This window comes from Pocillopora verrucosa, chromosome 14, assembly GCF_036669915.1.
Source record: "Pocillopora verrucosa isolate sample1 chromosome 14, ASM3666991v2, whole genome shotgun sequence".
NCBI classification, from domain to species: Eukaryota; Metazoa; Cnidaria; class Anthozoa; order Scleractinia; family Pocilloporidae; genus Pocillopora; species Pocillopora verrucosa.
This window is the reverse complement of record NC_089325.1, coordinates 9,547,554-9,571,747: the sequence shown is the minus strand read 5'-3', so window position 1 is coordinate 9,571,747 and position 24,194 is coordinate 9,547,554. Positions and strand designations below refer to the sequence as shown.

General features: G+C 39.0%; 3 protein-coding genes across 3 annotated transcripts; 1 reads left to right on the top strand and 2 right to left on the bottom strand.

Annotated features, from left to right (window-relative positions):
• The first annotated feature begins 35 nt into the window (after positions 1 to 35).
• Positions 36 to 24,194, top strand: LOC131797008 (NF-X1-type zinc finger protein NFXL1). The gene is made up of 23 exons (XM_066161926.1): positions 36 to 477; positions 1,572 to 1,678; positions 15,035 to 15,165; positions 15,328 to 15,397; positions 15,978 to 16,086; positions 16,532 to 16,693; positions 16,838 to 16,938; positions 17,091 to 17,205; positions 17,445 to 17,692; positions 18,194 to 18,284; positions 18,415 to 18,535; positions 18,906 to 18,939; positions 19,169 to 19,294; positions 19,427 to 19,524; positions 19,757 to 19,778; positions 19,988 to 20,119; positions 20,292 to 20,382; positions 20,566 to 20,641; positions 20,760 to 20,943; positions 21,256 to 21,396; positions 21,965 to 23,070; positions 23,491 to 23,649; positions 23,724 to 24,194. The coding sequence occupies exons 1-21, from the start codon at positions 144 to 146 to the stop codon at positions 22,133 to 22,135; spliced, it is 2,664 nt and encodes an 887-aa protein (XP_066018023.1). The 5' UTR covers positions 36 to 143; the 3' UTR covers positions 22,136 to 23,070; positions 23,491 to 23,649; positions 23,724 to 24,194.
• Positions 1,899 to 7,532, bottom strand: LOC131779724 (uncharacterized). Its single transcript, XM_066161927.1, has 2 exons — positions 7,345 to 7,532; positions 1,899 to 5,641 (listed from the first exon to the last, which is right to left on the bottom strand). The coding sequence occupies exon 2, from the start codon at positions 5,628 to 5,630 to the stop codon at positions 3,579 to 3,581; it is 2,052 nt and encodes a 683-aa protein (XP_066018024.1). The 5' UTR covers positions 5,631 to 5,641; positions 7,345 to 7,532; the 3' UTR covers positions 1,899 to 3,578.
• On the bottom strand, positions 7,963 to 13,934 carry LOC136278351 (uncharacterized). The gene is made up of 2 exons (XM_066161930.1): positions 13,846 to 13,934; positions 7,963 to 11,047 (listed from the first exon to the last, which is right to left on the bottom strand). Exon 2 carries the CDS (start codon positions 11,034 to 11,036, stop codon positions 9,003 to 9,005), a length of 2,034 nt encoding a protein of 677 aa, XP_066018027.1. The 5' UTR covers positions 11,037 to 11,047; positions 13,846 to 13,934; the 3' UTR covers positions 7,963 to 9,002.

The window sequence follows — 24,194 nt, the reverse complement described above, 5'->3', positions numbered from 1 at the left end:
TTACATCAGGCTCAGATTTAAGAAATTTTCTCGTGTGTGCTCTCGTGAGCGTCGAACATTGTCGTTGATAAAGAAATAACTTCTCGGTCTTTGTTACTGATTTGAGGAAAATGCGGCGTTGAAAGTTCTATATAGAAACATAAATGAATAAAAGGCCACTATTTCTGGGGAGAGGCCGGGGACGTGGCCGCGGAAACGAGCAAAACAGTACAAAGCCGACTGGACGAAATGTAGGTACACTTCCTTCCTCTTCAAAATGGGGAAGTTCAAGTAGCGCTGTGGCCAATAATGGAGAGTCTCCCCAAAGAACTGAAGTGTCCAGAGAAAGACAGGAAAAGGCGAATAAAATAAAAGAATCTGCGAAAAAGTATTTGGAGAAATTGGACGACGAGTTTGAAGAGTCTTCGGAGGATGATGAAATCAACGACAGTGAAATATTGAACAAAACACTCCAGGACTACAGGAACACCTCACAAAGTATGAAGTATAATGAAATAGATATTGTTAAACTGGAAAGTTATGTTAGTTAATGTTAAACTTTGTTGAGAAGGAAAAATTTTTACAGTGCTGAAAAATGCACATTTAATTTAGCATTCTCCATTCCCAACCCTCCTCCCTCCTTTCTCCTTTTCATTCCTTGAAACATAACGAAAGGCTGATTCATCTTGGCTCCCAGAAATTATTCAAGTCTTGCAAGATCATCCCTTTTGTTGCTGTCAGGCAAGTTTTTGTGCAATAGGCCCTAAAAAAGGCAGCCACCCCCCCCCTCCCCTGCTAAAAGTGGAGCAGACAATGCTGGCTGTTTTTTGTGAAAAGGGAATGCTACATGCTGGAAGACTTTCCTGGAAACTGAAATCATCATTGGTCTTTCTGAGCTTGGAGGTGCAGTAGTGATTCCCAGAATTGAGATTATGGCTTCAATCAAGAAATTTGTGTCAACTTTATCTCCCCAAAATCTTCCCGAAATGTAGTCTGTGACAGAACTGAGTTGGTTGCTTTTTAGGAAGAAACAAGCCCAGTCAAATAGGTTGCCCTTGACCCAGGTTACTCTTCAAAAAGCAATCTTTAGAGCCCATTATCAACTTCTGTTGTGGAAAAATGATGTGGTAGAAAATCCCACCTGGCCATTACTAAATAATTTTAGTTGGACATGGGATAGTGGAGGGGAAGCACCAAATTAAACATGTCTATTTTTCTAGTGTAGTGGCCTGCATTCAGCAAGAAATTCCCATGGAACTTGAATTATGTATGGTGAAGATAACTAATGGGATTGCTTGGGCAGGCTAAGTCATTCCTGAGCCAATTTTGCTAGTGCCATGAATGTCATCGAAAGGCTCTTCAACTGATTATGCTACTAAACTTAAGCGCAGGTGTTTTCATTTGGTAAACATGACAGTCAGGTTCCAAACTTTTGTTACTTCCTATGTCTCAAGATCTTAGCAAACCAGAGATCCACAATCGCTATAATTTTTTTCTGAAACTAATTCAGTAAATATTAGGGGGCTATTTGTGTTCATTTACAAGGTTTTGTCTGTACTTATCAGGGAATTTGCTGCATTTCTCCCCTGTAGACAATGAGGCAGACTTAGGCAAAACTGCCCAGTACTTGATTGATTCCTGCAAACCTGGCTCAAGTGTGTGTTTAATATGCATTGCTTCCATCAAACATGTTGATGCTGTGAGTATAAGTTGAATATTATTTATATCTTTTATCATGTAATCTCACTGGATTCTGCCATTTAACCCTTAAATTCCCTAAGTGCAATTAAATAATCCTTCCCTCTGACTTCCAATTGTTTCCATCCAAATTAGTCAAGAGTATGCTGTGTTCATTCAAGATAAAGTTTTTGTGGTTCTCAAAAATCAGGGAGAAGGTGCCTCACTGCATGAAGTAGACAGCTGACAATTTAGCAATTCTCACATGCACTGGCAATGTGATATCCCCTGGGGTAAATAACATTTTTGTTCTACATCTAGCTTCAAAGTGAACACAAATCCTAGACTTGCAAAAGCGTAGCTTTTTATTCATTTTCTTTAAATGAGTGCCACATGGTGATAGCACTGATGGTCCTTAGGAGAGGCTTGAGTCTGCAATATTTTTCAATGCACTTGATTTTGACCAAGAAGGGAGGGTTACAGAGGGTGTCAGAGTAGTATTAGCCTATAGGTGTTAAAGTGCTTTCAAATTCTGTCCCATTCACATGTGAATTTCCTGGAATAAGCACACTTTCATGCATGGTTAAATAAACTGCTACACAAGAAAAGAAAAAAGAATTGGCTTAGGCAATTGGCCCCTAACAATGCAAGAGGACTTTAAGGAATTATGAATCTTCCTAAAAAAAATGTTTGATTTCTTTGAGCAATAAATTTTAGATATTTCGGTTTGGGCTGGCTTGCTGAAATACCTTTTCTCCTTTAATAAAACTGCCTTGAAGCTCAAGAAACAAGATCAATGTTTGTAGAGACTCCCTCCTGAATGAGTTGGGGATTATTTCTGCAGCCTTACCTCATGTTTTACTATAATGTTTCTTCCAGAATCAGCTGCAAATTTGTTAGTTAGAGACTGGTGGGATTGATAGTTCTTTCCATAATGGTGTTTTGGTCATAACTGATCTTATACATAGTCTGCTCTGGTTTGAAGAAAATCACAGGTGAATTGCATACAAGCTCAAGGGGCTTAGCTTCTTCTAAAAATGCACAAAAATAGTGAAACTTCTTTGCGCAAAAAAACGTGAATAATTGTATTTAAGTATCACCCTTATCAACTTGGTACTGAGCTAAAAGCAGAAAGCAACAAACAGGTAATTCTTTTGGCAGAGTCAGCCTTTTCTCCACGATGTCTCAATTCCGGGCATTTATCGGTTTACTATACATATACAACTTGAAACAGATGATGCGTTTTACAATATGTATTTCTAGTAAAAAGAAAAGGGAAAAAGCCCATGGAAAAATTTGTCACCAATTTTTGAATGCTGCCGAACCTAGGAGGATATTATCTATTATCTAAATGTGACATAAATTATGTTGTATCATATTCAAGCTAACCTCTTTTCAGTAGAACTGGCAAGTGTAAAAGTTTGCTCAGATCGATACAAATTCCTAGAAAATACTAGCCTAGTTCAAAAAAATATTCTTTCAACATATTCTACCTGTTCATCTTACTTCACTAGTTTTCTCAAGTCAAATCTAACGTATAATGCCTGCATTTGCCGTTTTCTTTTTATGCATGGAAAGGTTGTTTAGCCTTTTTAAAGTAGGGAAATATCCTAATTTTTCATAAACCGTCCTTGGTTATTTCTCTCTGTTGAACTAAACTTGATCTAAATCTTTGAAGATTTTTCTTTTTAGATTCGTTAGTGTCGGTTGTTTATGCCGAAATGAAAATTGTTGTAATCGTACCTATCAACCAGTTTGAACAAGCAGGATACCACTTGTAAATTAACCGAAACTGATATTAAATCGTCTTCATTCGGCGCCTTTGTGCAGGTTATCTTGTAATAGAGGTTGTGATATCTTCCCTATAAAATAGGAAGGGCTAAACATTTCTTTATCAGCGGGAAATGGATAACGAGGAAAATTTAAGTGCTTAAAGCAGTGAGATAAATGTTGAGAGCCAAAATGTTTCCTTTGGGGACATTTTTCAGATTGAATTCCTTGTCACATTTGGGACACTTAGCACTTGACAAATTGCCAGTGAAATTCTTGACCGGTGAATCTTGCTGGCATCTGGGACATTTCACGGTGTAATCATCTCGTTGAAGACTCGGCAAAGTTTCCATTAGCCATTTGGCACGCTTGGATTCAAGTTCCTTGAAAAAGGTCTTTTCTTTTTCGTTCAGATCTTCTATTTCCCAGTAGACATCGTAAAACGTAAATCCAAGAACATCTGCGTTCTGCACTTTAAAAAAGCCGTTGTCTCCCCAGTGGGGTCCCTTGGAGTTCAACAGTCGCAAATGTTCGCCGTTGAAACTAGTTAAAACTACTGCATGGCCGGGCCTATAGGGATTTGAAGGACGAGCTGTAATATTGATCTTCTGTTTTGTCAAAATACCTTTTCTGTTAGTTTCGAAGAACTCATAAAACCTACCCCATTCATCGAGGGTAAGCCAAAATGCTGCAATCACTGGTCGGCTTGAAGCGACTGCTTCCATGGCAGCCTTGAGGTCAACTTGCTTGTAACGCAAATGGTACTTGTTGCACATTTTTTCCAGCACTAGTTTGATACCGCGGGCTTCTTTTCCAAACTTGCCGATCATTTCATCTTTCAATTCTTCGAAATCTGGGATTTTGCCCTGGCGGCCATGAATTCGCTTCATAGTCAAATGAAGCACTGTAGCTGATGCATGTGCAAAGCAGGTCTGTTCGTCTTGCTCTGGTTGTGCTTTATAATCTCTTACTGACTGGTTTATGTAGAGATCGACGTCAACGTCTGCAAGCAAACCGGATAACGCCTCCTGAGAACAGACGACCTTTCGAGCAAGCTTGCAAGCTTCTCGCAGGTGGTCGGGATGATTAACCTGCAGGAACAAACGTGTTTCATTGTTTTTAACCTCAATGGACCAACCACGTTTAACAAACATGGTGCGTGGTATTGACTGCGTGGTTAATATTGAGCTCAGTGAGAACAGGAACTGTGCACCCTCTTGCCAGTCAGGTTTCATCTCACTGTACAGTCGTTTAGGCTCAATCGTTGTGGAGTCAGTGACAAAGCAGCCCACTACGTTCACCTCGGCATCCGTCAAATTTGAGACGGCTTCGTTTTTTTTCACTAAATCATCAATAGCTCCGTCTCTAGGCTCTCCGTCTGAAAGAACAAATAGGACCTTTTTATGACATGAAACCTCATTGGTTCTCATAAGTACTGTGGCCCTTCGAATTGACTCATACAAAGGCGTTCCACCGTAGATGTAGGGCTCGATTCTTCGTGATAATTCTCGACTCCTTTCCTTTGAGAGTTCTTCTTCATCGAAACATCCATGTAAAATATCTGAGGCTTTGCGCACATTGAAAATGGAATCTTCTCCTACACTTTTCTTCATCAAATGTGGTGCAGCCTTGTCAATTACATCTTTGACGTCTTCTGTTGTAGCCCTTTTAAACGTCGTCACGGCAGAGGTAGCCACTGTTTCTACGAGGCCTAGAAGTGGATTACCCCCTGTATCCCAATCACGGCAAGCTGATGGTAGAAACTCCATGACGAATTTACGTGCAAATGACTGGTCAGACTGAAATTTTCTTAGTAACAAATCAGCTGTGTAATCCGGTATTACGCTTCTGGCGACTTCCACGTCTGCCCATTTGCGGATGTAACGGGCCCCGGCCTTCTCCAGTATATTAAAAATTTCATTTAAGTGGCCGCGTGTGACGGGCTTGTCATTTCTATCGAAAGCTTGGTTATGAAGGTGAATACGTTCAAGGGTTCCCAGGATGTCGAATATTTGCTCACCTTCGTTAGCCCCGAAGCCAACAGCAAAAACGTGGTTGTCAGTGGAAACATCGTATTTGATAAGGTTGTCAATGACCTCAAAGATCGAACGAGCCCACGGTTGTCCGTCTTCATCAATACCACTTCCAATGCTACGCTCCATGGATCCGGAGACATCCAGTAGGATTCCAATTAATGCGGGCATGTTTCCTTTGTCTGCAATTATAATTATAAGAATCGGCCTTGACATACTGGTTTACTAAAATACCTGTGAACTAAACTTTCATATTGATTACACTATCACGTGATTATTGACCAACCTCATGGAGATTTAGCGTGAGGTTGCTTAGAATCGAACTTGGAAATATTTTTTATCTTTAATTGTAACTATGTAAGCGACTTCACGAATTCTGGCGCCCTGTCTTTTTCACAAACTGTTTATCAGGATTTGTGTCTGTTTAGTATTCTATTAGAGGGGACAGTAGATCAATATTTTTCTTTTTTTCATGTTAGTAATAGTCATTGTACAAAACCACAATTAACTGCGGAAGGATAAAATTCACACAAAGCATAAATCAAACTTCATGAAAAGGAAGCAATAGCAGTTCTTGTAAGACCGATAGCACCTCGAGGTTTTCTATACTAGCCTTTTGTCGCTAAAAATCAATCCCCTGCGTTTCAAAGTGGATGGTTTTCTCAGCACTAGAGGTCGGGTTGCTGAGGAAATGTAATCATTTGACGAGTCACTAGCTATGTCTGCATGAATTTATGTTTAGCCTGCATTACTACTATCAGCTCCCTTCCAAAGACTTGGGAAGTGGATTGAATCCTTTTTTCATCGGGTCGTGTTAAAGATGTCGTGCCGAAGATTCTCAAAGTACGCTATTGACATCATTTTAATGTATTCACACTCTATAATTTCCTTCTCTGATGCCTTTTGGCCAAGAAATCTGAGTTGTGCGGTTCAAGAACCGCTCGTCAGACAAGAGCGCGTTAGAAGTTAGGATTCTTTCGCTTTTGAGGTCTACATTTGAATTTGACTTCTATCAATACAGAAGCGCACTGAAGCGTATTCGATTTCCCTAAATACTCCGTATCTCGACTAGAACGCGACATATAATGGACTTCGGCCAGTTTCGCTGCTTTTCCGCCGAGTGATGTATTCAAAGTGGTCACACTGTATTCTTCTTGTCAATCTAACCGAAGAAAGCGGTCCGTATGGATTAACAGTGGTCGATGTGTTGTTTTGGAATATGTTTTATTCGTAGAAGGCACGAAACGTGCGTATGTCCATTTCTAGGGAAATTATTGCAAATTTGGTGGATGCTTAGCAAGAGATTCATAATTTCTACTTTTGTTTGATTTCTTTGCTACTTATCGAAGATTTCGACTGGAAGAACTTGTTTTTATGATCCTTTTCGCTTTAGCAAGCTGTTTGATGTTTTTCTGATAACCTTTTGTCGGACTCTGGCATGTTTGAAGGTAAATATACTTCTGCTTTCGCTTTCAGGGTTAAGTTAACTCAGGCGGAAGTAGACCAAAGCGTGTTTGATTCCCTCGATTGTCTGCTGTAGTTTTCGCCAAAAACATAAATTTAGCTTTATGGAAGCAAGCGGTAGCAGTTCTTGTGAGACCGATAACACCTTGAGATTTTCGAGTTTTCTCGACGACTTCTACAAAGCGAATGTTTCTTAGAATAAATGGAACTATTCCATTACACGCCACATTTCACACAAAACAAACCAACTCAAATTTCGGTTTTATATGTTAAAACACGTAGCCAATAACCCCATATCCTTTCAGAGTAATTGTATTTGTTTGAAGGAGGAAATTAGTAGTCAGAGTAGTATAACAGTCAATAAAGGGGGAAGTTACTGAAGAAAGCTCTTCGTCTGAGCGAATAACAATTAATGGCTTACCTTTGAGTTTTGGAAGATTACAGAAAGGTGGACTGCATATGAAAACAATGACAGCGTGGATTAGTCGTTAGAGGGCTGCACTCAAACACTTTCAATTTGAATACTCGTTCCAAGTTATCTAACGTTCTGCAGGTTCCTGTGACTGATAAAGAAACTCAAGCCAACTGCTTTTAACACGACAACAATCGGCTTCAGATATACTTCATTCATCCGTATTGGAGTGCGCCTGCGCAGATCTCTTATTAGCATATTTCCAATCTTATGCTTGTTCGAGATGGCTTTTCTGGTTTTTATACTGCTATTTTTTTCGCGCTGGTGAGGATCTGTAGAAATCGAAGTAAGACAAGAGATAAAAAAATTGTAAGGAACTCTTTAGGGAAGTTAAACTCGTCCTTGTATAAAACTTGCCAAGAAAATAGCGTTCATAGACTTACATAACAACAAGAAAAATGGAACAGTTGGCGCTAGAGGGACGGACCTAAAGCACTGTCCTTTGTATAAATTATTTCTGATGTGTTAACTAAATTGAATTTATTTTCTAGGAATGACGCAGCCCTCAGGGCTTCAACGATATGATTCGCGCCATAGGATCCAAAAAATAAATTTCAGCTGTAATTTGGAAACCTATCTTTCCAATTACGTTCAGTTAGATATCTTTTAGTTTTAGTAGTAGGTTAAAGAAAATCTTAAAGAAAAACCAGGCCAACAACATTTGTGCTCGAATAAGCGATTTGCTAATTTTGCTTCTCCTAGTAGCTAATAATGTCAGCGAAGGTTCGCCTTGGGATATTTGACACCAATGTTCTCTTAACAAGAAAACAAAATCATGCGGTAACTATGGTGACGAATATCGAACATAGACGATGAAAAGGCAATTAACTTGTCATTCCGGTATAGATTGACATTCTAGGAATCTGGCTCAGCCAACTGCTTCCGAAATTTCGCTAAATTCTTAAGAATTATATTTCGAGTAGCTTTAGTACTTAATACTCAACTCTCGTAAACTTAAGTCGGTACATTACATGTTTATTGAAAAGTTAACAGTCTCATTTAAATTATTGGAATCAGGCTGTCCCGCTCACGTCTAAACCGGCCTTTCCGTTATCTAAAGCCGGTATAAAAGTTATACCTACAGTGTATAGTATATTCCATAGTTGTACCTACAGTGTAAGAACAAATGGAAAGTTTTAATGTAATATTTGATTGGTGAATTGTAGAATTTTTCTGACAAGAATTGACGTAATCATTGCGCAAAAATTTCAAACATTGAAATTTTTATCCAGATTGAAACTAAATTGAGCATGGTGTTCATTACAAGATGTCTTCATCCTTTGGTAAAGCGTCCTTGGGAATCTCATTCCGCTAAAACTAACCTCTTTTTCTAATTACCCTTAATCATATGCTTTTTAGCCTATATTGATATTTGTAGTTTTCAAGAACTATTCATAAATTTCTGCGAAATCTGAAGTTAAGACCTAATTCCTCGGTTCGTGCTAAAACTTCTTTCTTTAGGACACCTCTCGTCAATCAGCTAAGATGTCGGCTACTTTTTATTCGTTACTTGAATGCACCTATTTGTGCTATGGAGGAGATCCTCTCCTCGTGCTAGGATGTCTAAATACTCTTGAATTAGCGTGAGATATATAAGGACTTAAAAGTTATTTGCTTAAGGAAATAAGATATATATTGAGAGCCAAAATGTTCCCTTTGGGGACATCTTTTAGTTCAAATGCTTTTTTGCATTTAGGACACTTTGCTTGCAGCAAATTTCCAGTGAAATCCTTGACAGGTGAATCCACTCGGCATATGGGACATTTCACAGTGTAATCATCTCGCTGAAGACTCGGCAAAGTTTCCATTAGCCATTTGGCACGCTTGGATCCAAGTTCCTTGAAAGAGGTCTTTTCTTTTTCGTTCAGATCTTTAATTTCCCAGTAGACATCATAGAACTTAAATCCAAGAACATCTGCGTTCTGCACTTTAATGAAGCCGCTGTCTGCCCAGTCAGATCCCCTGGAATCCAACAGTCGCAAATATTCGCTGTTGAAACTGGTTAATACTACTGCGTGGCCAAACCTTTTGGGATTTGATGGACGGGCTGTTATATCGATCTCTTTCTTTGTCAAAATACCTTTGCCGTTAGTTATGAAGAACTCTTTAAACCTATCCCACTCTTTGCGGGTAAGCTTAAATGTTGCAACCACAGGTCGGCTTGAAGCGACTGCTTCCATGGCACCCTTGAGGTCAACTGGCTTGTAACGCAAATGGTACTTCTGGCACATTTTTTTCAGTGCTGTTGTGATACTGAAGGCTTCTTTTCCAAACTGGCCGATCATTTCATCTTTTAATTCAACGAAAGTTGGAACATCGTTTTCGGGACCATGAATTCGCTTCATAGTCAAATGAAGCACTGTAGCAGATGCATGTGCATAGCAGGTGTGTCCTTCTTGCTCTTCTTGTGCTTCATAATCTCTTACTGACTGGTTTATGTAGACATCAAGGTCGACGTCTGCAAGCAAGTCGGATAACGCTTCCTTAGAGCAGACGACGTTTCGGGCGAGGTCGCAAGCGTCTCGCAGGTGGTCAGGATGATTGACCTGCAGGAACAAACGTGTTTCATTGTTTTTTACCTCAATGGACCAATCACGTTTTACAAACATGGTGCGTGGTATCGACTGCGTGGGTGTTATTGAGCTCAGTGAGAACAGGAACTTTGCACCTTGGTCCCAGTCTGTCTTCATCTCACTGTACAGTTGTCTGGGCTGAATCATTGTGGATTTAGTGAGAAAGCAGCCCACTACGGTCACACCTGCGTTCTCTAATCTTGTGGCCGCTTCCTTTATTCTCGCCGAATCATTATCTTCTCCATCTGTGGGATCTCCGTCTGATAAGACAAACAGCAGCTTTTTGTGACTTCGGAACGTAGACGCGTTTTTTTCAAAACACTTTGTCGCCGTACGGATTGCTTGATACAAGGGAGTCGCGCCGTAGATGTAGGGCTCTACTCTCTGTAATAATTCTCGGCTCCTTTCTTTCGAGAGTTCTCCTTCATCGATGTATCCATGTAATACATCTGAAGCTTCTTTAACATTGAAGATGCGAGGTTTGAAACTGACCAACAACGGTTGGGCCTTTGTCAGTGCTCCTTGGATGTCTTCCTCTGTAGCTTCTCGTATGGATGACCACACACTTGCACACGCGTGTTCAGCACCGGTTAAAAGCTGTGCCTCTAAGGCTCCTCCAGGAAAAACTCGGCATTTTGGTGGTAGACACATTTGGACAAAAGTTTTTGGAAAATCTTCGTCCGACTCAGCTTTTTCCAGAAATAAGCAAGCCTTGTGACGTGTAAATACTCCTTGGACGACCTCCCTCCTTGCCCATTTGCGGATGTACTTTGCACCGGCTCCTTCCAGTATTCGGTAAATCTTCTCTATCTGATCATCTGTGGCTTTCTGATCACATTTGGAAGACTGAAGACACGTCAAGATATCTAATAATTGGTCGCCACCTCTAGCTCCAAAGGCCAAAGCAAATACAGAGTTACCAGGAGAGACGTCATGTTTGATCAGGTTGTCAATAACTTCAAATATCGAAAGAGCCCACGGTCCTCCATCTTCATCAACACCGCTTCCCACGTTATCGCGCATGGAATCGGAGACGTCAAGAAGGATTCCAATCAATGCTTTGGCCATGCTTCCTCGGTCTAAATTTATCAAAGAATCAGATTTTCAAGAAAAAGCGAAATATAAAAGAGCGTGATAAATGAACAAGAATAACAAGTGCCTGCCTTATCATACTTATACCTTATTCGTTCTTAATTTCGCGGGTCTTTAATTTCTCTTTTTTGCGATTGTAAAAGAAATGCGAAATTTAAGACCCGTGAATAAAGATCCTCTCGAAATTTAACACGCAAACTTTAATCCATTTTATAAAATTCAAATCACAGGAAAAAATGATCAACATGTAATAATATCAACATATACGGAATATGTATCGACAGATACACAAATTATGAACTGGTCTAACTGATAAGTTCTATTTTGTATCTTCTGTTCTGAAATAACATAATTAAAATCAAAGATGGCGGCCATAATTTTCGCTAAGAAAATACTGAGTTGGCTTGGTTTCGAGACAAGTTTTCACAAAACTGGTCCCGCGGCGCTAACTCCTATACTACTCGAAACCATGGGGAAAGGAGGAACCGAGGAACCGCTCGTCAGACAAAAGCATGTTAGAAGTAAAGATTCTTTCGCTTTTAAGGTCTATATTTGAATTTGACTTCTATCAATACGGAAGTGCACTAAAGCGTATTCGATTTTTCCTGAATACTCCGTATCGCGGCTGGAACGCAATAGATAATGGAAATTGGTTTACAATTTACAATCTTTACTTCTAACATGGGGAAAGGAGGAACCGAAAACACTTAAACTATACTTCATCCTGTGCAACACAATCTTAAGCAGTACGGTAACGATCTTACCAACTGTTCGCATTTTGCCAGCGGTGGGTAGAACGGAAGGTTTGCTATTCATATTGATGCAGCCCATAGTGAAAAAATTGCTGGTTGATCGAAAGACAATACGCGCTGATCTAAGATTAATCGATTTTGTCGATTACGATTTTCTTTGCTTTTGTATGAATAATAGACGTTGTTGGACATTGGTTTACAAACTACGACCAGTTTCGCTGCTTTTCGGCCGAGTAATGTAGTCAAAATGGTCACACTGTTTTCTTCTTGTCAAACTAACCGAAGAAAGCGGTCCGTATGGATTCGTATGGATTTGCTTGAGCAAGGTGTTTAATGTTTTTCTGAAAACCCCGGTGTGGTCAGACTCTGGCATGTTTGAAGGTAAATATACCGTTATGCTTTCGCTCTCAGGGTTGAGTTAACTCAGGCGGAAATACACCAAAGCGTCTTTAATTCCTTCAATTGTCCGTTATAGTTTTCGCACGGAACATAAATTTAGCTTCATGAAAAGCAAGCGATAGCAGTCCTTGTGAGACCGATAGCACCTCGAGATTTTCGATACTAGCCTTTTGTTCGCTGAGAATCACTCCTCTGCGTTCCAAAGCGGATGGTTTTCTCGGCACAAGTAATGGAGATCGGGTAGCTTAAGAAATGTAATTATTTAACGCATCACTGTCTTTGCGTGAAATTATGTTTTAACCCGTATTACTTGTATAGAGGCTGGCATTGGGATTTTCGGTTTTGCGGTTTTGGCTATTTTTTAAATCGGTTTTACGGTTCTTGTGCCAAAAAACTTCAGTTTTTCCGTTTTGGTGTTCATTGCGGTTTGCGGATTTTCCGTTGTTAGCATATGGTTTTCGGTTTCCACGAAAAATAGTAACTGGTTTTCGGATTTGATATCCGATGCGGTTTTCGATTTTTCCTATGTGACCTATTTGAGTTCCGGTTTATCTTCGATCTTAGCGGCAATTATGCGCCTCCACTGATCTCGAATAGCCGCTAAACGCTGAAAGGAATGCGTGACAAAACAATTGAAATATCGCAGGGGTCCCAAGGTAGCCTACGTGTAGCCATACCCTTCCCCCGCTGAGGTGAATTGGAAGCTAGGGAACTTCGCCTCCGTTTCTCCTTGGGGGGAGGGGGGGGGGGAAGGGAAGGGCACGGCTAAACATGGGCTAATCCCTGGGGGGTTCACGCGTCTCGAATGACGCCCAAGGCTTTGACCATCCGTAGGGGTTCACGCGCCTTGAATGACGAATATGGTTCAGCAGTAAGACGAAGGACAGTGCGACAAGAAACAACAAAGGCTAAGCACGGAACATTACCAGAGTTTCTTTATTAACGCCACCTCGAAGTCGGTGACCAAGTTACAAGCTACACGTGACTGATTGATTCAACATTCCAATAGAATCTTTAAACTTTCAGGTCTTAGTTCGCAAATATCTATGTAAATAGATTAGGGATTTTCGATGGAACTTTAGGAGCTATAGCTTTTTGTGACTGCAAAATTGCAAACCTGCGGAGGACTTTTGTGCGAATTTCCTTAATTTAACTGGGCTCCATTACCAGCTCTTGAGTGCGCAGAGACCACGCTCGAGGTCCTCGAGAGAGCAGCTGAAATAACGCCCATACGAATGCCAAGTCCATGGCATTCATAAATACTGTAACGAAATTAGTGTAGTTATGGATCGATCAGGGTCTTAACAACTGGGACATGAAAATGTGGCGGTTTTGACAGTTTTGCATGCGGTTTTCGGTTTTGATCGATTTTTTTTTTTCGGTTTTTTGGTTTTTGGTAATTTTTTTCTACGATTTTGCGTCAGACAAGAGCACGTTAGAAGTTGAGATTCTTTTGCTTTTAGGGTCGACATTTGAATGTAACTCCCATCAATACGGAAGTGCACCGAAACGTTTTCGATCTTCCCTAAGCACTCTATCTCGGCTGGAATGCGACATGTAATATTTACAGAGATCGAGGGCGATTTTTGTTCTAAGTAGGATATTATTAGATTGAGTAAAAGCTAAAAACATACCTATACGTTGGTAGAGATCGTTACAGAATCGTTACTTTCCTGCGTGGCGTTAACGGACTGTTCGAGACGGAGGAAGCACTCAAACACTGTCGTGTGCTACCAGGACTAAAAAATAAACTAACGCCAACTCTTTGTGCACAATCGATCTGTCAGATTCATTGACCAATCATCTGTCATCTAACACGTGTCAAGGAGAAGATGCTTACGCAGGTTTCTTATTAACATATTTTCCAATGCGATCTTTCTTCTCTGATCTTTTTACAGTCCTATTCAGGATCTGTTCTTACCAAAACAAGATGAGGAGTTAGAACTTACTCTTGATATAACGTTCATGAAGGAGGTAGCATCTAAAGACTGTTGTATGACAGCGAGACAAGCTGAATAGTTAGAAATGAAGAGACGGATTTAATGTACTGCCTTGCCTGAAATTATTTTAGTGTTTATTTAGATGATCTTTGGGAAAGTAGCTCACGGGGGTGTGGGTTTTTCGGTCAATAAAATTCATGATGACGGACAAGATAGAGGAAAGACTGATAGGAAAGCATTTGACTCTATTGGCCTCGTCTCCCTCTTGCATGTACTGGAATATACCTTAAATGAATTTTTCATTTATATGTCAACTAATTTGTATTTTAACTCATTTGTGATATTTTATTAAAGAATGTCCAAGATAAATATTTAAGAAGTCAGTTCGAGCATACGCAATCGGTGCATTTTAAACGAGAAGCTCGTAACTTCAAAAAATGGGTAACGAAAATAACTGGGAAAAATCGTAATGGGTTTCTCACTAGGCGAGGTTTTTATACTCCTAAAAACTGTAAAGATTAAATAAAGAAAACCTAAACACATCCCCTGATCTATAAATTTATGCAGGTCTCAATACCATATTTTCTGTCGTTATGTTTACAAGTCGCCAGAATCTTGAATCATCTTGAATAAAAGAGCATTATTCAAAACGATCTAAAGCCATTTTTTTCCATGGAAAATACAATAGGAGAAATGTTGCTGATAACAGTCAGTTATGAGCTGCTCCCCAAAACTCCTTCGTTGCTTAATCATGTACAGTTCAACTGGAAAAAATGGGCAAATGAGAGGTTCTTTTTATGGGCAAAAACGGGATGTTTGTTTTTTAATCCTTCAGAAAACTTAAGAACTTCCTCCTTTGATAGATTTTTTTTTTAAATTTAAGGTATGGAGCTGCAGCCGGTGTTACTCAACTCTTCATCTGCAGTGCATTCAAAAGTGGGCCAGGGATGGAGCTGCTTATACTCAATTAACCTCAGATGATACTCTTAATCCTGCTGAGTTGCCGTGGTATTGGTATGTATAATGGATTTGCTTACAATAATGGACTTCTGAACTTTTACTCTGAGGCCTGAAATATGAGTTGGGTCCATTTTGTTACTCTTACTTTTGTTCTAGTTTATTTTTTCTTTTATTGTAATTTAATAAACAGCTGTTTTTTTTGTTCCAATAATTCAGCCCGAAATGCAGGTGTGAATTCAAGCAGTCTGAATGTCCCACAAAATATTATTGCTTTTGTGAAAAACAGGTATGGTAGCTAATTAAATCAGGAAATTTTTTAATTCGACAAGAGTCTTTTTGTGAGGTTGAGTTCTGTATTTCCTCCATTCAGTGCTACACTTGCATGAATGCTGCCCTCTGTTAGATGGGGAGGATAGAGGCAAACTTGCTATTCAGTGTGGCTCCTTTAAATAAGTTCTATTTTCAATTAAAGGAATGTTTCATTTATAGGTAGATTATAATGAGGAGAAAAATAATAATAAGACTGTACAGCTACAATTCAAGCATCACCTTAAATATTTATATCAAAATAGTGAGAATCGGAACTTATAACGCATTAATTACTGTCTAGGGCATATGTGTGGTTATTATAATTATTTACCATTTAATTTTAAATTAAAATTTAATTTTATGTCAATGATTTGAGAAAATTATGAAACATTGAATACTAACTTAAGATGAATATTGCCCTTGAATAATGCTGCAGAGGCATAGCTGAAAGTTTGATAGATGGCCTGCAGCATTTTGTAGAATCCATGTGGTGCAGAGTAGCATTATTTTTAGAGTAAAGTCGCATAATTATAGGTAAGGGGATGGTATAATTTCAGGTCAACCCATCTTTTGACCCCTGGTTGACACCACACTCTTGCGGCCAATCTTGTAGCAGACCTCTCAAGCCTGAGTGTGGACATGAATGCCTTCTTCTTTGTCATCCAGGTACAGTACAGATCAGTTAATTATTTCACCTAAAATAGTGTATAAGTTAGAGGATTGACAAAGAATGCTCTTTACTTTCATTTTGCAAGATTATCTTTTGAAAAATGATATATCAGTGATGATAATAGAGACCTATATATGCAGTGGTATTCTTTATTATCTGTAGCGGAATGAATCATCAGGCTTATTTCTATATAGCCATTGAGCCCATCCCTTCAGTGGAATTTAATGGTCAATTCAATAAAGGCAATGGTGAAGCATCAGCTTTAAGCAGATTTTTATGAAAAAATAAATGAGAATTTAGTGTTATGTCAATTATGATATCCTCCAGCTGATAAGTTTGTCATTTCTCCTCATGTGCTCTTTTTATAATGCATTGAAGTCGTGTCAAGCAGTTAGAAATTGGTCACTTCACTCAAAGTGCTGTTCCATGTTGCATATACAGGTCCGTGTCCTCCGTGTCCAAAGACTGTGTTTGCATCCTGTCACTGTGGATCTCAGGCACCAGTGGTCAGGCGCTGCAGCGCTAAATCTTGGTCGTGTGGAAAGCCTTGTGGAAAGTTACTTTCTTGTGGCCAGCACAGCTGTGAGTCCCCATGCCATGCTGGTAAGGAAACAGTTTGTTAGCCAAGTACATAGCATGTTCTCTTCTTTATTCCGTAAATTTGGAACTGTAAAGTTGTGGAATTGATTTCAATTGACTAAATCTGTTATAACTTGCTATTACAAGTTTTTCCTCCTCACATCGTAGGTGACTGTCTACCATGCCCTAAAGAGAGTGTACAGAGCTGTCTGTGTGGTAAAATGACAAATAAAAGACCTTGTGCAAGTCCAGATTGGCAATGTGAACAGGTGATGTTTTGTCTCACTGATAATTAGGTTAAAAGTGAAAAAGCTAAAGAATGGATCTTATTTGAATATTGCTATTATTAACAATTTGCTACAATTAGTTTTTCAGCTTACTTTAGCAGTTGTACCTTTTTGTGACTGCTGCAATCTTTCAGGTTTGTAACAGAGTGTTGTCCTGTGGCCATCATAGATGTGAAAGACTGTGCCATGCAGATAAGTGTGGTGAATGCCCAAGAACAGGAGAAAGAAAATGTCCCTGTGGACAAACTTGTAAGTATTTTGTTTTTGTCAATTTTGTTTATTTTATTTTCCAAGAGGACAAGGTTTACTTTTTGACAAAATAGAATTGGTCCTGGTGAGCACCAAATTCCAAACGTGTGATGAAAACAGCCTTAAACTTATTTTTTATATATATATATCAGCATGGTGAATAAGGGAGAAAATGTGTGATTCTCCTTCTAAGTTAAATAAGGCATTAACATGCTGAAGCTCTCTGTTGTCTCTTTCAGCTCTTTTGCTACCCTGCACAGAAGATGTTCCAACCTGTGGTGGCACTTGTGACAAGCCATTGGTTTGTGGCAGACATAAATGTGCTCAGCAGTGTCATACAGGGTCCTGTGGGGTTTGTCGACGGTTAGTTACCAAGACTTGCCGTTGTGGCAAGCGTGAGAAAAGTGTTTTGTGTTCCCAAGAGTTTCTGTGTGACATTAAGTGTCTGAAGATGAGGCAGTGTGAACGACATCCATGTAAACGGAAGGTGGGGTGTTAAACTGACTTTATAAGCAACAAAAAATGTTTCTGCAGCCTGATGGCTAAAATTGTATGCTCCTAATCAAAACTGTATCAAAATTCTCAAACGTGATTACTTATCACCAGCCCGATTTGAGCACAAATAGGACAGGGTATGCTTGATTGGTTATCACCAGCCCGATACGGGCACTAATAGGGCAGTGTATGCATTATGCTTGTAATTGGACAGAGTAATAGGACAGTTAAAGGGGCAGTTAACACGTCATGCCCGTATAAGTGGACTGAACGCATCTTGTGCGTGCACTGTTGACTCGCATTTTTCAGCGTTAACTGTTTTTCTAACGCAAACATGTAACAAATGTCTAGTTTCTCTCTCAAATTTTGTCATAGTTTTAATAAATTGGTAACAGGACTTTGTGTAGTCCAATTCTGTCTGTAATCATACTTAAAATACCATCATTAATTAATTGATGTTACTTATTCATTTATGTCTATGATTTGTTTGCAGTGTTGTGATGGAGGTTGCCCTCCATGTGAACAAACTTGTAATCGAAATCTGAACTGCAGGAACCACAAATGCCCATCACAATGTCACAGAGGTATTGCGCATTGTATCAAATTGATGTTTGTATGTCTTTGTTGCAGTGGTTGACCTAACACTTTGGTCAGCTTTATAAGATTTATTGGACAGTTATTTATTTCTTTATTCCTATATTCCCTCATATGTAGGACCATGTTACCCATGTCCCCTCCAGGTAGATGTGAAGTGTTTCTGTGGTTCTACAGTTCTTACAGTACCCTGTGGACGTGAAAAAGTTACCAAGCCACCTAAATGTGCTGAATTTTGCAGGTTAGGATGCAGCTCTTAATATGTGTTCTTTCTGATAACTTCTTTCTGAGGTTTTTGTTTCATCAATGCTTGTCCATTAATAAAAATATGAAAATCCAAGCTAAATGGAACCCCTCGTGTATTTGCATGTTTTGATGGTTATTACCAGGATCAGAGGACCACCTACTTTCGTCAACATATATAATAGTCAATTACATTGCTTGTTGTTGTGTGACCTTGGGAAAGTGTGCCTTAATTCCCATATGTTTCTAGTCACCAGAGACATATTTTCAAATTGCTACGATTTTTTTTCTTCTCTTTGAATTGTGATGTAACATTGGGATGAAATATTTCTTACTATATTGTAACAGAAAAATTATATATCTTACAGCCATCCTCCAGATTGTCATCACCCAAAACGCAAGGTAAGTTTTAGAAACCTATCTATCTATGAAAACAGTTGTAAAACATTTTTGTATTAGTGGTAGTTGCTTTATGTCTGTTGTTATGGCAACAGGAAGCACAAAGCGAATGTACTATTCTGTCACCGATTTGATCAGAATTTGATTTTAAACTGCAACATGTACTTTAGATCGAGAATGATGATGTGATTAAATGGGTTTGTTAAGTTGTCTTTTTATGTTTTTCCTTCAGCGTCATCACTGTCATTATGGCTCTTGCCCTCCTTGCCACCAGCGCTGTGATCTGCCACTTCCTTGTGGGCACCCTTGTCCTGTCAGCTGCCATGACAACAAACGTGACCAATCAAAACTCTTAAAGGTTTTGTATGTTAGTTATGAATGTCATACTCATGATAAAACGATTAATTTCAATGAAATGATAATACCCATATACCTTCTAGTGGTGTTGTCCTCAACTGTAGATGTTTTACAGTTGTCATCTTGTTTCTAGTCGTTTTCAAATGGATTCCCGGCTGTATCTAAATCAAATTCAGAGAGTACTAAGAAGGAACCAGTACCTTGTCCTCCATGTGTTGTTCCAGTTGAGATGTAAGTAGTGAAGAGCTCTGCCTACATAGGAATCTTTTCAATTTCCTCGTTACCTCTTTCATTCTTCCCTCCTGCCTCTGTGCAACTCTGATTTCTTCTGTGTGGCTTAAAGCAAATGAAAGGACTGCTGTGTAGGCTAGTCAAGTGATAATTTGCAATTTTATCAATGTTTTTCCCTGTCATTATGACTTAATCAACCTGAGTTTATATTTATTGTTGTTGCCATTTTTAGGAGCTGCCTTGGCAAGCATGAGGTGTGTTTTCTAACCTTTCCATTTTGATGTTAATGTATCCTTAAAATTCACTCGTTAGGCAACTTCTGAACTGTACAGCTTGTATTTTTACAGCCTCCACCTAATTGTCCTTGTCAAGTTTGTTTTCTTTAACTTGTATTAAACTTCTTAAAAGTTTCTGTATCAATTTTTTTCTAGTAAGTTAACCTGTGTTAATTTTTCCCGCCCAGATCAGCTCTCTTGCTTGTTCTTCTGCAAAGCCATTTTCATGTGCTCGACCTTGTGGCCGTCAGCTTCATTGTGGAAACCACACTTGCCAACTGGAATGTCATGTTGTCACTGGTGTAGTTGATAATCAACAGGTAAACTTGTACTCAGATAATTACAACAACGTGTCTTTCTTGGTTCAAGCTGGTCATGGTTTCATGGGAACAGAAACTGTGTAGTGATGACACAGAAATCTAACTGAGTGGCTGTTCTTACAAAAAATTATGGTTTTGAAAAATTACTCTTTTGGTTTTGGTATTGATTTAGGCAGGTAAAGAATGCCAAGATTGTGAGGAAGCTTGCGAGAAACCTCGGCCAGAGGGATGCACACATCTTTGCCTTCTACCATGTCACATTGGTGAGCAAATGATCAATGAAAGTTTTTCTTGTATAAAAAAAATTCAACTATATCATGATTGTTATTACTTATGTCAAGAGTTCTTCAGGATGATCTTATTAAAATGAAGGTTCTTTTGCAAAAATTCACAATACTGTCTATTCTGGCTTAGTGCAACATGTAATTGTTTTTTCTCAATCACAGGAGATTGTCCAAAATGTAAGCAGATGGTGAAGCTTCCTTGTCATTGTGGCTTAATGCTGGTTTATGTGTCATGTAGGTAAGATACTGCATATGACATTATAAAGTTTATCATGTTATTAATCTTTAATATGTGGCATGTATTTTTGAAGAAGGAGTTCAAAAACATTCTCCTTCTGGTGCTTTTTGTCTCTTAGTGAATTAACCTCAGTGGATGAACAAACTCGCAATAAACTAATGTCCTGTAAGAATCAGTGTCCAAAGAATCTAGTAGTCTGTGGTCACCGGTGTTCATCCAACTGTCATTACGGCCCCTGCCCATCCTCTGAGCTGTGCAATAGGAAGTCTTCTGTGAGGTGTCCTTGTCGCCGTAAAAAGAAGGTAAGTCTTCTGTATGGTCCAATGCAGAGTAAGTGGATAATAAAAGTAATGTGGCACTGTACTGGTATTGCTTTGCTTCACTCTTGTGCTATTGCAATAAGTCAGGTTCTAAATGTAAACCAATGGTCATAACTTGGTCATTCTTCTGTTATGTTTTAAGGAGTTTTCTGCTTACGAGTTCTCATTGGCTCCATTGTTTTGGATGATTGATTTTGTTAAACAACGGTGAATCAAAATGAACTTAAGTGTGCTTTGAGACTGTTTAGCTTGATAAGCCGTGATTAAACTGTGGTGTTTCTTTTCTGTATCAAGGATTTTCCCTGCCGCATGGTGCAGAAAGGTGAAGCTAAGTTACTTTGTGATGAAGAGTGTGAAACATTTAGAGCTAAACAAAAGAAATTGTTGAGTGAAGAAGATGAGATGAGGAAAAAAGGAGAACTTAAAGCACAACAGGTAACTTGAACTCAACTTTCATCATTCAGAACCCTTCAAACAAGCAATGTGAACTCTCTTTTCTACCCACAATCTTTCACTTTGCGCAGAGAAATCATTTTAAATAATAGTTCTAAGAACCGATGATTCTTGAAGATTTTTAGTACAGTAGCCTAAGTACAGTTAGCCTAAGGATTACTATATGGTAGGTAAAGGTGTAGTCTGCACTCGAGCAAAGTGGTCCATCCAGCTAGATCTTATCCAGGTTTCAATAGCATGAAGCAACTAGGATGGAAGGAGGAGTACTACTCCCTCCCTGAATGGGATGCCAGTCAATTTCAAGTACCCCCCCCCAACCCTAACCCTAACCCCCCTTCCCCCCACAGCAGCATTTCATCAGGCTTACCTGACAATTCGTCAGTACCCATTTCTACTCCTGAGTGGAGAGAGGCACTGTTTCCCAAGAACACAACACAATGACCTAACTGGGTTTGGAACTCTGATTTCTTGACATGGTAAACAATGCACTTACCATTACACACTGTGTCTGCTACGATAACTATAATTTGCCATCTTGTTATTAACCTAGGAGGAGCTGGAGTGGTTTGAGAGGAAACAGCGAGGGAAGAAACGGCGTCCAAGGAAACAAAAAGAAGAAATAATTGAGCCATCATGGTTCCAGCGTCACTGGTTCACTATTGTCATGTTTCTGGGGGCAGTAGTCTTGATGGCTGGACTCCTTCTTATTGCCGTGGACTAATTAAATTTAACGGGTACATTTGGATGGTGTACTATATCACAAGCCTGAGATTTTATTTAAGATAAAAAATATAATTCAAGTAAACTATTCTTTCTTGGAACAATTTTTGAACACTTTATTACAAAGAGTACATGATATTATTTTTAATATCAAATAAACAGTGTACTATATAAAGTATTTACAAAGATAATGTATTTACATTTGTTCAATTTGAGGTATTTCTCGGAAAGAATAAATTGATTTTAAAGAGAAACTTTACAGACTTGCATGATTGCGTTTATTTTGACCTTACTTTAGACTCGCAAAATCAGATCTACTTAGTCCTCTGGCATTATCAAAAACCTACCCACTTAATATACATATTCCGTTGATCCAAATTGTGATTTGGCAATGCTAACAGCACGTGATTTCTTTCGACCATCTTGTGTTGTTTCCTCCGAGTCAGTTTTCTTGGGTTCTTGGTGTTCAGCTACCACTTCAAGAAATTCAGGTACTCTAGTGTTCTTTTTGTCTATAAAATCTTTGAATGCTTTTGCTCCATGCATGGTGGAAAGTACAAAAGTATTGCTCCAAGTTGTAACATTGTAACTATGTTTTTGACTGTGTGGCGTAGTTGTGCCGGTGCAACCTCTTTCTCAGTGTATCTCTCTCACATACTCCTTAGGTAATGAAGGAGAATGATATAGCGGCGGAAGGGTGGTAAGAGAAGGAAATTTGTATTAAGGGGGTGAGCAATGGTCAAAAGGAGAGAGATTGGTTGAAACAATATAGAGAGTTAATGTTGTCTTGTTGTGTTGATGTTTATAGTTGGTGCCACAGTCCTACTAACTTCTGCTTTTCCTCTTGGACTCAGACAGTGTTTTATCCAGCTGTGCTTTAAGGTTTCCTTGGTATTCGTGCTCATGTCTGGACGAAAGACCACCGATTACCAAAAGGTAAGACAAGTCTTCAATAGAGTGCAATTATTATTACCGTGAAATAGCTAGCTAACTAAATACTACTTAATAGCGCTAAGTTCTTTGTTTTCTATTCTTGGATTAGCACTATTTAGTAGTAATTAGTTAGTCTATTTCACGGGTATATTATTTGCACTCTGTGATGTCAGTGATCAGTAGAGTGGTTTTCAGAAACCCGTGAAACAATTATCATTATTTTGATATTGTGCATTAAAGCGTAGTAATGTGTATGTTACTATTAAATTGCATTGTTTAATATCCAAGTTGAAGTTACTGCAAAATATGTTAGTAATTATTTCGCGGGTTTATGAAGACCACTCTATCGTGAGCTTCATAGATGTGATTATCACTTTCCAATCATAACGCAGATAATTATTTCTGAAATATTGTATTTTGTAGGTACTAGAGAAGATAATCGAAATATTGCCAAGAGAACCAAGAGTCAAACGAGCGGTGCTTGATTTTGAAAAGTTGGTTTGGAAAGCCATTCCCAAAGTAATGCCAACAGTGAAACTATCCGGTTGTGGATTTCATTGGAGCCAGGCCGTATGGCGAAAGGTATGAAAGTGAGGTCTGAAAAAGGAAAAAATTACAAGAAATCTGTTCTTACTTGTATTTTATTACCTCATCAGATCCAATATTTGGGACTTCAGGCTGTCTACCATGAGCACAGACCGACCCAGATGTTCTCGAGGAAAGTCATGTTCCTACCATCTGTGCCCTCAGACGACGTTGAGGACATGTTTAACCGGCTCGTACAACAGGCTGACCAGAACGCCGCCCTACAAAACCTTTTTGAATACGTGAGAAAAACATGGGAATATCGGCACCAACAGCTACATTGAGGGTTGGCACAATAGGATGAACCAAAGAGCCTCTTACCGCCATCAGCTGCAATTTTATCTGCCAGTGAAATTTCAGCACAGTGAAGCAATGCTAGCAAAGCTTCAGGTGGAACTTGTTAGTCAAGCTAAACTCCCAAGAATTCAACGAAAACGCTATCGTGACATGCAGTCAAAGATAATTAAGCTTTGGGATCGTTTTGATAATGACGAAATCGATTCGTATAGATAACTAAAGAAATGTTTGATTTTGACAGTGCC